At 47.1% G+C, this 12,544-nt stretch overlaps 1 protein-coding gene across 1 annotated transcript; it reads right to left on the reverse strand.

The window, feature by feature from the left end:
* Positions 1 to 5,263: 5,263 nt before the first annotated feature.
* PIF1 (PIF1 5'-to-3' DNA helicase) lies at positions 5,264 to 12,405 on the reverse strand. Its single transcript, XM_030455416.1, has 12 exons — positions 11,923 to 12,405; positions 11,733 to 11,838; positions 11,531 to 11,656; positions 11,280 to 11,433; positions 10,595 to 10,709; positions 10,404 to 10,510; positions 9,857 to 9,996; positions 9,086 to 9,192; positions 8,221 to 8,308; positions 6,738 to 6,883; positions 5,600 to 5,791; positions 5,264 to 5,320 (listed from the first exon to the last, which is right to left on the reverse strand). Exons 1-12 carry the CDS (start codon positions 12,403 to 12,405, stop codon positions 5,264 to 5,266), a joined length of 1,821 nt encoding a protein of 606 aa, XP_030311276.1.
* Positions 12,406 to 12,544: the final 139 nt, after the last annotated feature.

Below are 12,544 nucleotides of genomic sequence, written 5' to 3' on the forward strand. Positions count from 1 at the left end.
ATCTCCTTCACTGGCCATTTCCCATTTCAGCTACTGCAGCACCCTCAGCCTCACCTCTGTATCTTGGAGGTATCCAATTGCACAAGTGTTAGGAGCATCTACAGGAAAGGGTAAAGACATGATTTGGATGGATACCCACCAACTTGATATTTGGCAAGTCATGTGCCCATGGCCAGGTGTTGGCAGCAAACTCAGTGAAAGAAATCAGGGTTGCCTCATGCCTGACAAAGATGGTTCCAGCCACTTCCAGAGCAGCCCCACAGAGGGTACAACTGAGCCCATCATGGAGGCTGGCTGGTGCCTGTGCTGTAACAAATTTAAGGAGAAAACATCACACAGGTGTGAGAAATGAGCCCTGCAAGCTCCCAGGTCAGAGTCAGAGAAGCAGCTCCTGGTACTTGAGCAGAGACTGCCCTGCAGCCTCTGGAGAGACCATGGTGGAGCAGATTTTTTTTCCTAAAGGACTTGCAGCCTGTAGAGAGGATCTGCCCTAGGCAGGGGAAAAGGCTGAGCTTTGGGTTGCAGAAGCCAATAGCACATGTACTTGCTCTGTCACAAGCCATGTGAATCATCCTTGAAAAATCCAACCTGCTAAACCCACCTTGCCTCACCAGGTGAGAGCAAACACATCACCAGACATTTTAAAAGTGCCTTGTAGTGGCTTCATGTAAAATGTTGCTTATAAAAGTTGCTTATTCTTCAGATTCTTCTTCACTTTACTTGCTACTGAAGACCATCAGCTCAGTTCTTTCAGCACAGTCACTGCACCAAAAAAAATTTATAGCAGCAGCATTGTGTTGGTGGACTGGATTCTACCTCCATTCTAATTATTATCCCTCTGCAAGCAGAACTAGGATTTTAAAGAGTATTTGGAAGAAGATATTTTGATAGTGTTAATTTTTTTTTACCTTGTATGTATCTAAGAATTATTCATTTAAAAAGACCTCTTCAGTCCTGACTACAGGGGATCCATGAAAGGGCATGACAGGTCAGATTTGTCCTGACTGCTTATTTTAGGATTAAATAGCAATCTTCAGCTATTCCTACATCTGCTTTAGCAGAAGTGAGCAAGAACATCTAAAATTTACAGAGACAGACTTCTTTCAGCCTCAGAAAAGCTGCCAAGTCTCCAAAAGCCACTGCTGTTCCCACTGCTCTACCTCTGAGAAAGCAACCACAATACTTCATGTACATTTAATACTAACATGAAATATTTACTACCCTTTCCAGCTTTAAGTTCTGTTTAGTGTTTTATCTCAAACCTCAAACCGGCAAAAACCAACCCTATACAACTGGAAAGTTTTCAGTCCCTAAACACATGAAAACTGAAGTGAGTTACTTATGATCATAATTAAAATTTTATTTACATTGTACACAGTCAACCCTCTTACACTTTACATTATCTTGTTACAGTGGTACAGGAACTTAAGAGATGTTAAAGGATTTGAACCTGCATTTCATTACTCTAATGCAATCTCAACAAATCAGTGCATTGCGTATGACTGAAAGTGCCTGGCATATTCTTCCTAACCATCTACACCAACAGCAAAACTAATTTTAACATTTCTGAGCATTTCAGACTTCACACCTCAACCTCCAATGCAACACAAACCCCTCATAACTCAGCATCCCCTCTCTAAAAAAATCCAAGAGTGCAAACTGGCTCCATCTCAGCCTACTGGCCAAGCACATTTACCTGTTGGGCTTCCCTGCCCGCACAGACAGCTCTGCCCCTGACATCAGGGTCACCTGCACAAGGGGCACAAAGGGAAGATGGATGCTGTGCCAGGAGACCATCTGTAAAACAAGGTGAGTGAAAGCCAAATGAAAGACAAAACTCAATCCACAACAACAATGGTAAAGGTAAAGGACACATGTTGAGGAAGACACAGGAGGCATGAGTGACACATCATGGAGGTTTGACCACAGTACCCACTGCAGAATGGCAGCAGGAAGGAAGGACAGGTACTGGTGCAAGACAGGGACGAGAAGCAGAGCAGGGATGATGTGCAGCTGAGGGAATGAGAGACAGACAAGAAAGGTTGAAACCTGCCTGCCACAGGAGGCACAGGGCTGAAAACCTGAGCACCCTCACCTACAACTCAGTATTGCCACCCAGTCAAGCTGGAGAACACAGCCTGCAGCCTGGGAGGGGATACCTGCACCAGATCCCCAAGGGGTACAGGGCTGCAATGGGGGCAATCGCACAGCACCTACAGGATGGACAGGAGATTAGACCCAGCCAACATGGGGTTAGGAAGGGAAGGTCCTGTCTGACCCACCTGATCTCCTTTTGTGATCAGGGGACCCTCCTGGTGGATGAGGGGAAGGCTCTGGATGGAGTCTCCCTGGACTGCAGCAAAGCCTTTGACACCATCTCCCATAGCATTCTCCTGGAAAAGCTGTCAGCCCAGGGCTCAGACAGGAGCACTCTGTGCTGGGTTAGGAACTGCTGGAGGCCCCCAGAGAGTGGTGCTGAACAGTGCTGATCCAATTGGCAGCCGCTCACCAGTGGTGTCCCCCAGGGATCAGTGCTGGGCCCAGTTCTGTTTAATATCTTCCTTGATGGTTTAGATGAGGGGATTGAGTCCACCATTAGCAAATTCACAGACACCAAACTGGGGGGGGAGTGTGGATCAGCTGGAAGGCAGGAGGACTCTGCAAAGGGACCTGGACAGACTGGAGAGTTGGGCTGATTCCAATGGGATGAGGTTCAACTCGGCCAAGTGCCGGGTCCTGCACTTTGGCCACAACAACCCCATGGGGAGCTCCAGGCTGGGCACAGAGTGGCTGAGAGCAGCCAGGCAGAAAGGGACCTGGGAGTCTGGATTGACAGGAAGCTGAACATGAGCCAGCAGTATGCCCAGGTGGCCAAGAAGGCCAATGGCATCCTGGCCTTTATCAGGAACAGTGTGGCCATCAGGTCCAGGGAAGGGATTCTGCCCCTGTACTCAGCCCTGGTGAGGCCAAATCTTGAGTCCTGTGTCCAGTTCTGGGCCCCTCAGATCAGGAAGGAGATTGAGGTGCTGGAGCAGATGCAGAGAAGAGCAAGAAAGCTGTGAAGGGATTGGAGCACAAGTCCTGTGAGGAAGGGCTGAGGGAGCTGGCGGTTTTTAGTCTAGAGAAGAGGAGTCTCAAGGGAGACCTCATCACTCTCTACAACTCCCTGAAAGGAGGTTGGAGACAGGGGTGGTCGGTCTCTTCTCCCAAGTAGCTCCCAGTAAGACAAGAGGGCATGGACGTAAAGTCTGCCATGGGAGGTTTAGGTTAGATATTAGGAAAAAATTCTTTACAGAGCGAGTGATCAGGCATTGGAATGGGCTGCCCAGGGAGGTGGTGGATTCTCTGTCCCTGGAGGTTTTTAAAAAGAGACTGATGTGGCACTCAGTGCCATGGTCTGGTAACCACAGTGGCAGTGGATTAAGGGTTGGACTTGATGATCTCAGAGGTCCTTTCCAACCTGGCCAATTCTGTGATTTTGTGAGTCCAGCCCACTTATCCCTCCCTCAGCTCTAGGAAAGGCTTTGGGAGCCCTAAGCCAGGAGATCACCTCAGTGCTCATCTGCCCCAGCAGTAAAGCTGGCAGCCTCCTTCCCAGGACCATGGAAAGGTCATTTTTCAGTCCTTTCCCAAGGTGGAGTAACAACTCAAGCTCAAAGAATAAGATCATGTTGTTTAGAAAATATAAATGTATTTATATACATACAAGTGGAATGAGAGCCGGAAAGACAAGAGGTGCTGCCAGTTAACAGCCTGCAGTGTGAGAGGAAGTGTCTCACCTTCCACAGATTCCCATCTTAGGGTAATTCCATCTATTCTCCATCAGACTTCTTTGAAGCAGCATGCTGGTACATTAAGAACCGCTTTTTAGAGTAAGCAGCTCTAAATAACTCACATTTCTGTCTTCCACTATTACATCCTCTGAAACTCTACCCTCAAAAACCAAGGAAAAACAAACCCCGCTTTAAAAATATACTCTGAAATCCTAAAGTCTGATTTATGTTATGTTAACCACTGACTGGTCAGTATCTTTTCTAGCTTTAAAAAAGCTGTAGAGAAATAGCCTTCAGTTCTCTCAGACTGCAGAGGCTCCATTATGGACACTAGCCTGCAAGAGATGAATCATATCTGGATGTTGACATCTCCCATTATTCCTGCATCTTAAACTTTTAAAAATATACAAGGGAGTACTTAAGTTTTAAGGGATGTGCTAAAATACAAAGACCATAGCTTCTCTCTTATTAAAGACATCAAAAACCGGTATATTAGTTCTGCTCACCCCTGCTTTTGCAAAGTGAGCTGTAACTTCACCTGTTTCAGCATGTCCTTTCTTGGCCATCATTTCCTATTGCACTTTCAGCTTCAACCTCATTTGTCAGACATGTTGTTTCCAGCAGAAACTCCTTCCCCTTTAAGCAAGCCTTAAGGATTTAAGTAAGAGGGACTCCCAGCAGCACCCATCTCTCAGCTCCCTTCTTACTAATGGATTTTCATGAGTCTTCTAGTTCAGTAATTATGCGTATAAAACGAGAAACTGCACCAGTCCTGCACCTGGAATGAGATAAAACTCATTCCAGAAGGTTAAAAAAATAAAATCACATCTCATTGTATGCAACAGAAAATAAAATGGCTATGTATCACCATAACAGGCAATGTATAAATCTTTGTTCTGTTTATGGATCAGGTTGTACAAAGCCTCCTCGTGTTAGCATCTGGAAGGCAAGAACACTCAACATTCTGTAAAATAGTAGCCTGACTCCTGGCAGCTCCCCACTTGCAGAAGAATCAGGCACATGTTCCAGATACTAAGCATTGCTTTTTCTTGTGTCAGCAGCTCTTGTGAACAGGTGCAATCCGTCCAGGCAAAAGGACACACACCTTCCATGTCTCAGCTGTGGTATACTTGAAGAAATACACACATTTCAGTCTACACATATGGAGAACACAATGCAACCAGTCAGACAGGATAGAATGGCAGGAAAAGTCCTTCAAACATGTCTTTGTTCAGTCATTTTCTGTGTTTGAGTTGCATGTGTAACACAGAAGTATTCAAGACTGTGGGCCCAGAAAGGGGCTACAGGAGCCTTCCAAATTTCAGAGGCATGACATAGGGAGAATTCTACACATCCAGAGCCAGCTGAATGAAGGAAAAAAAAATAAAAATAAAGAGTCCTTTGACTTCATCTGTGTTTTCAAACATAGTCAATAGTGAGACTGCTGCAACTCAGTCTCTGCTGATGTTTCAGAGGCCAAAAGAGCATTCTCAGCTACACTTCCAGTTCTCCTTCTCATCAGTACCCAAATGGATGTGTTGTGAATCCTGGGGAAGAGAGAAAAAAAAAAACATACCACTGAGAAATTCCCACTTTCCTTTCAGTCCTAACTGCAAAAGGAGGATTAAAAGAACCCCCAACCCACCCTTTCTCCCATGGAGCCAGATGGGTGTTTTGCCCCCCACATTCCCTCTCTGCAGCTTCATCTCTCTTGCCTGCAAGTTTTAATTTTAATGATCTCACATAGGAATTACAGCATTTCAGCACAAACATGTCTCATATTGGTTGAGCAATGCAGTATTTGGTAGCACAGAGTTTTCCTTTACCTGGGTTAGAAGTTGATGACATCTCAGCTGTTTATAGAACCGCAATACAGAAGGATCAGCTCTCACTACTTTTGGGTCAAAATCCAGAACACGGAGACCTGCAAGGCTACGGGCTCGGGAAAGAGCTACATAAGCCTGTCCACTTTCAAAGACACGAGACAGGGAGATTTCCACGCAATCTAAAGACATACCCTGACAAAGGCAGAGAAGCTTGTTACAAAACAAATAAACAAGAACACTGTGCTGTATCAATGCTAATCTGTACTGTGAGTCTGTCAAAGGTACCATTCTCAATATACAAGCTTGACAAAAAGAAGAAAAAAAAAAAAAAAGTCCTTTGTTTGGCTGGGTAGCTGATTAAAAGATGGGGAATAAAAGAGAAAGACAGATTTTTACTGCCAAGAAGGTGCTAGCAGACAGTTGGGTCCACTAACTGATGAACCACTTGTGTGAAACTCCACAGATCCCATATACCCAACACAGTGAGGAAAGAAATCCTTCTGGCTTCACTCCTAGTAACTAACTGGAGGAACAGCCAGGCTCAAGCAATTCTCAGGCAGACTGTCTGAGGCAGACTTTGTTAGGCCTGGCCAGTCCTGTCTGCATCAAGAGATGTACCAGGAGGCAGTAGACTTTATAACTGGGACTGGTTTAAACAATGGCATTGGAACAAACTCACAGGTCTCTAACTGAGATGTATTTGTCAAAGTGTATGAAGTCTTTTGGAAAGGTAGGTTACTACTTAAACTGGAAAACCCAATACTCCATGGGATGGGAGAGTCCAGCCCAAAGAGCATATTACAAATCTTAGGATCACTAATGGTGATGACTATCAGAGAAACACTATCCTGACCAGCCCACAAGTGGTAAATAGTGACACTTTACAGTCCAACACCAAGTACACAGTCTGCAGAACTTTTATTTAAAAATTCTTGGTCAAAGGCAGGCTAGTAATACAGAAAAGCATCACAAACATGAGAGGAGATGCTGCCTTCTCTCCAGCTGAAAACACACATACCCTAGAATTCCCCCACAAGGGCCTTTCACTTTTCTTTCCCATTTTACCAGTAGCATGGGCTCACTCAGAAAATAAGGCTTATGGTGGTGTAAAATTATATCAGCAGCTGTGTAAGCTCACCTGACTCTTGTGAATGGAAATGGCCCATGCCAATTTTAAAGGCAACTGTTGGCGACTCAGATTAATTCCTGATGGTCCTTTGAAGACCCATTTCTCCATTTTGATGACTTGTGTGACCCCGCAGAGAAATCTAACCTTAGGCAGCCCTGTAGGAATAGCAGCAGGAGAGAAACATGTATGTCTCCTTGACACTCAGAAGCCAGCAGCCTAAGAACACTTTGTCCCTTCTTTCCCTATATCAGTCTTTCAGAATTTTTAGGGCTTCATTAGAAAAATAAAATCCCACACCAGTAAACTTAGTAAATGGGTTGTCCTGAAATGATATTTGGGACCTACTTAAGCAGGAGAATTAAAGACAGATGATTTATCAGTTGAGATACAGAGAAAAACACATTTAAGTAGCATAACATTATTCCCAAAGAAAAAAAACAACTTTCTTCAACAGCACAGGAAATGCAAATGAGCATATACATCTGGATAATAACAAAAAGCAAACACAAGAGACCTTTCAGACAACTACAGCTAATGGAGCATATGACATTACAGCTCATGAGAGCTCCAAGCATCCTCCTCTTTGCTTTCCCTCAAACTGGAAGTAGACAGTTGTCCTGGTTTGGGCCAGGATAAAGGTAATTTTCTGTCTTGTACTTTTGTTTTCAGCAAAGTCTCTTGTAAGTAGCTGCCCTTGCTGAAATTAACAGCAAGTTTCTCAGACAGTGTCTGCTTCTAGGACTGATAACACTCGATGTTTATAGATACAGCCAGAGACTGGGATGCAGAGCCAAGGACACTGCTCAGTTCTGAGGAACATTCTGCCCTCTGGAAGGACAGAAGGAATAAAGAGGTCACACCTGAAGCCCTCCTTTGGGGAGGAACAGACAAGACAGATGACCAAAACTGACCAAACAGAGTATTCCAACCCATACACATCATACTCAGTATAAATTTGAGGGATCACGAGAGTCAAACCCCCTCCTGCTTCCCCTCCTTCACCTGTCCCTGTTTGCTGCAGCATCCTGGGAGGATTCAATTCATTCATCTGCCTGTGGTCCTGATCCATACCAGCCTAAATCTGTGTGTTCCTGCCTCCAGCTCCCAACTGCTGCTGACCCCAGGAGTCCATTCTGGACTTTCCCAGGGCTGCCCTGCAGCCTCAGTGGTGATGTGGGAGTTACTGGGGGAGAGGGGGAGGAACGTGGTATCAATTTCCCTGTATATTTGTATATATTTAGTAATTTTTCCTATTTATCATTAATGTTTCATTAAAGTTGTGTAGTTTAGTTTCCAACCCATAAGTCTCTCTCCCTTATTCTCTCTCCTTTCAGGGAGGAGAGGGAGATCAATAGAGAGCATCTGTCATTCAGTTAATTGCCGGGCCAGTGTTAAACTGTGACAACAGTAGGCAAAATTAACATCAGCAGCTCGTGGTAAATTGTTGGGGACCTTCCCTCTCCCTCAGCAAAAGATCAAAAAGTTTACTTACCCTTCTCCTCACTTTCAAATCCCACAACAACACCTCGTGCCCCATTCACCAGCCCTTGAGACACATCCAGATTCTTTGCTAGCATCACCTACAAAGGAAGAGAAAAATCCCTTAGTACAGGGGCTTTGGAAGATGTTCAACCACCTGGAGCTCAGTTTCCAGCCAGGAAGCCTAAGCGCAGCAGGTTGGTGTAGTCACAGCCACATCATCCAATTGCAGGATACAATGTTACCGAAACTGTCTCATAGCCTTTCCTTCCTGAGATTCCCGGCTGAATCATGCTAAAAACACTGAACACTTCGCTTCAGCTGCTTCTGTCCACAGCTGTGAATTCAGATCTAAGGAACACACTTGCCTTCCCCAAACACCAACAAGCTTAGACATATATATTCTGGGAACACCTAAGGAACAACTTTCCTGTTGCTGCTGCTAAACACAGTCCTGCATCCTTTCCACTCTGACAGCCCCAGTTCACAACAAGGAGTCCAGTCCTGTAAATTTGGCAATCTGTGCCATAACCTTACAGGTCAGGAGGGCTGCTTCAATTGGAGATGAGATTGCACACAAGGACTGTCTGTGCTTACTGCTACCTGGAAGCTTCTATACCTGACTGGAAATGTGTGTCAAAGTCATAGTGATCACCACTGTACAGCAGATGTGGACTTGGGCTCAAAACAGTTCTCTGCCTGGACAAGTTTGCAAGCAGAAATGACACAAAGATTGCCAAGGCATCAGAAGACTCTAGCCCACAGACATTCGATACAGATTCTGTATTCTATACATTAAGCTAGCCTACACACTTATCTGCTGTTTCTTTTATGTTGTATGATCAACTGGTCTTTCACAGATGTACATACACACTCACCTGAGCTCCAAGCTTTAGCTCAACTCTACCACCCACAGGACACTGAGCATCAATTAACTTCACTAGCATTGGGTCACTGTCCAAAGCCTCAAAAGTGTGCACTTCTCCTATTAAGGAAAGAAAGATGTGAGAGATTGCAACTATTGAGCACATTCCACACAGCATTGCAGGATACTCAGCATTAATTTCCAACAGAAAGTCCTCTTAATGTCCACTCTGCTTTGCTGATAAGACATCTCACTAACCTTGTCACATCTGATAGCAGTAAGCTCACAGTTGCCCCTCTTCCCAACATATCTCCCAGATCACAAGGTAGCTCAGGAATCAAAGGCCAGCAGTTAATAGAAACTGAGCAGTCATCATTTTGAGCATACAAATAGTTTCATTTGCTGCCAACAACAGATCACCAAAGAGGACTAAGGAGGAATCTTAGGGCAGAAGGGTGGCAGAAGTGAACCCATCCTGAATACAATTTGTGGCCAGATAGAGCACAGCCTGAGGTGCTAATGGAAAGAAGCAGCAGGGGCACAGAGGGAATAATGACCCACTCTGCCCCCAGCAAGTTTGTGGTCTATTGCATACCAAGAAATAACAGTGTGGATTTTTAATCAAAAAGCTGTAAAGTTTTTTCTCCAGACAGTCTAACACACACAGGTTGGACTGGTGCTGTTGTGCATGACAGCACACCAGTTCCTCCTGACACTACAATATCCCCATTGCATCCCCTCAGAGGTCAGGTCCACAGCCAACAGCTTCCTCTAAGGAATTCACCTTGTAGCTGTTGCAGACGTTTCTCATTAGTTATTTCTACATCATCTTTATGGGTGCAGAGCCTTGTGGCCAGGATCCCATCACGCTCAGACCTGTTAGTAGCTGTCTGCATCAGCAGTCTGGTAACCTCCTCTGTGCACCTGGTAACCAGGAAAAGGGGATTATTATTTAAAATAACAAGAAACAGGTCTTGAGGACCAGTAACCTCCACACAGCTGGATCAGCTGTGCAAGCCCCAGGCCTCCAAAGAGAAAGACAAAGTTAACTACAAAGTGTGAGAACAGTGCAAGTGTCTGTTCCACCCCTATCCTGGCCACAGCCAGCTGGGGATCCATCACATTCCTTTGCAAAAATTACAACAGGGACCTAGAAAGGACCACTCCTTACCAGAGGAGCACATGTTAAACCTGCTTAGCTAAAGCATTTATAGCTATTGCCCCCAGGCATGTATTCTTCACAGAGCAGAGGGAAGAAATGATAATCCATTCTTTCCTCTACTCCATCAGTAAAGAGCAAGAATTACAAAGAAGACAGAATTGTTTCTCACCTTCCTAAACGGACTGCACTCAGGAGTGACACAAAGGTCTTGTCTGTCTGTCTCCGCACTTCAGTCAGCTCCATATTTATTTGGATGCACTTCCTCCAGCTTTTTGCCTGGCAAATCATTCTTTTGTTAGAAAAAAGATAGAAGTATAAGAGAGTTGAGGTATAAGGATGAATTCAAAGACAGTTTTGTACCTGGAAGCAGAACTTTGTTTCTTCATTAGCCTTGCAGACAGGGGGTAGTTGCAAGAAGTCCCCACATATGATCAACTGAATTCCTCCAAAAGGTTCATCACGATTTCTGACTGCCCTGAAAAGGAAGAAGGAGAAAAGAAGAGAAGCTTTGATTGCCCTCTAGGACTTGACCACAGTCACATCTCAGAAATTACTTCTTAGTCTGTCAGTGTATTCAAACATGCATCACCTGCAGTAAAAAATTATTATCCTCAGCTATATCATAAGAACTCAAATAATTAAGCAATGAGTGTTATTAAAAGACATTCATTTTTCTCTCCATACCCACCCCAGATATCATTAGCAGTCTTTGCCTCTTGGTAATTGTTACACTACAGCTGCTTCTCTTTGCAAGGGAGAGTTGTTGGGCAGAGCATAGACAGCTGCATTCTGGATTCAGCCCTATAGAAAACACTTGGCTCCAGAGATGGAAACAGGAACAAAAACAGCCACAGCTGAGGAGCAGGGACATGATCAAAACCTATTCAAGACAAATGTCTGTCCAGACAATGGCTGCAATTTCAGATTGCATCCACAGGCATACCAGGAGTTGCCTTGGATCTATTCACACAGCCAGAGGAATGAAGAAACTTGAAAATTTAAAGAAACTCATTTCTGCAAGTTGTTTAACCTGACAGTCACTCACCTGGCCACTGCCTCCAGCTTGTCGAAAAACTGCCCATCCACCATGGAGATCTCATCAATAATTAAGTGCTGGCAGGCCAGCCAGTGCTGCCGCACCCCAGGCCTCTCTGCCAGCTGGATACACTGCTCCAGCACTGCCTTCCCAGAGCCGATCCCTGGCAGGAGGGGGGAAAAGCAAAGCTTTGGGAGGCTCCCGACTCTTTAGGAGGAGAGCAAGAGTTCCCAGCCCCTCACCATCGGGCAGACCATTACCTGCGAAGGCATGAAGAGTGGTGCCACCAATGTGACAAGCTGCCACTCCTGTACTGGCTGTAGCATATGTGCTCTTCGGGGGGAGGGAGCCCACGATCTTCTTCAGCAGGAACGACTTCCCGGTCCCTGGGAGGACGGAGAGGAGATGGTTAGCAGCGAGACCCGAGGACTCAACCCGGTGACGGCCGCCCGGCGCCCTCACCTGCACAGCCGGTGAAGAAGATGCTCTTCCCGCTCCGCACAGCACCCAGCACCGCCTCCTGCTCAGCCGACAGCCTCGTCGGGGGCCGCCTCACCGCGGGGGTCACCTGAGGGACAGGCAGCGGCACTGTCAGTTCAGGACCCCTCCCCAGGGCCGGTGATGGCTCCGTCCCCTTCGCCCCGGGACTCACCTCCGCCGGGCGCTCCAACCGGGTCTCCCCGTCGCGGAGGCGGCCGGGGGCACGCAGCAGGTCCCGCTCCTGCAGCGGGCTGATGGTGGCGAACGCCGGAGGTGGCCGGTCCAGCAGACGGGGGCTGCGCTGCGCACCCCGCGGACCGGCAATGACCTTGAGGCGCAGGAGGCGGAGAAAGCGGCGCAGGGCGTCCGGGGGGCAGTCGGAGAGCAGGACCTGGGCTCCGTCCGGCCCGACCCGTACCGTCGCCCGCCCGTCGCCTGCGAACCGCGTGAAGAGCCGCACGGAGTCACCGACAAGCGGGAAGCTCAGCGCCGCGGCCGCTCCGCCGCTGCCTCCCACCACCCGCAGCACCGGCTGCCGCAGCTCGTTGCGGCCCAGCAGCACCAGCGCGCCCCGCATCATGCGGCGCCGCGGGGTCGGTGCCCCCGGCAGTGGCTGCTCCACGGCCACGGTGCAGCGGAGCTCCGCGTCCCCCATTCCTGCCCCACGCCCCACACTCCGGCGTTTAAACCCGCTGCGTGCGGCCGCCGCCAATCAGCGCCAGGGGCTTTAACTCCCTGGCCAATAGGAGGCGAGAAGGGACTCTGCCTGAAGAGGGAGAGAGCAGAGAGCCAGG

The sequence above is a fragment of the Calypte anna genome, chromosome 8 (genome assembly GCF_003957555.1).
Source record: "Calypte anna isolate BGI_N300 chromosome 8, bCalAnn1_v1.p, whole genome shotgun sequence".
NCBI lineage: Eukaryota > Metazoa > Chordata > Aves > Apodiformes > Trochilidae > Calypte > Calypte anna.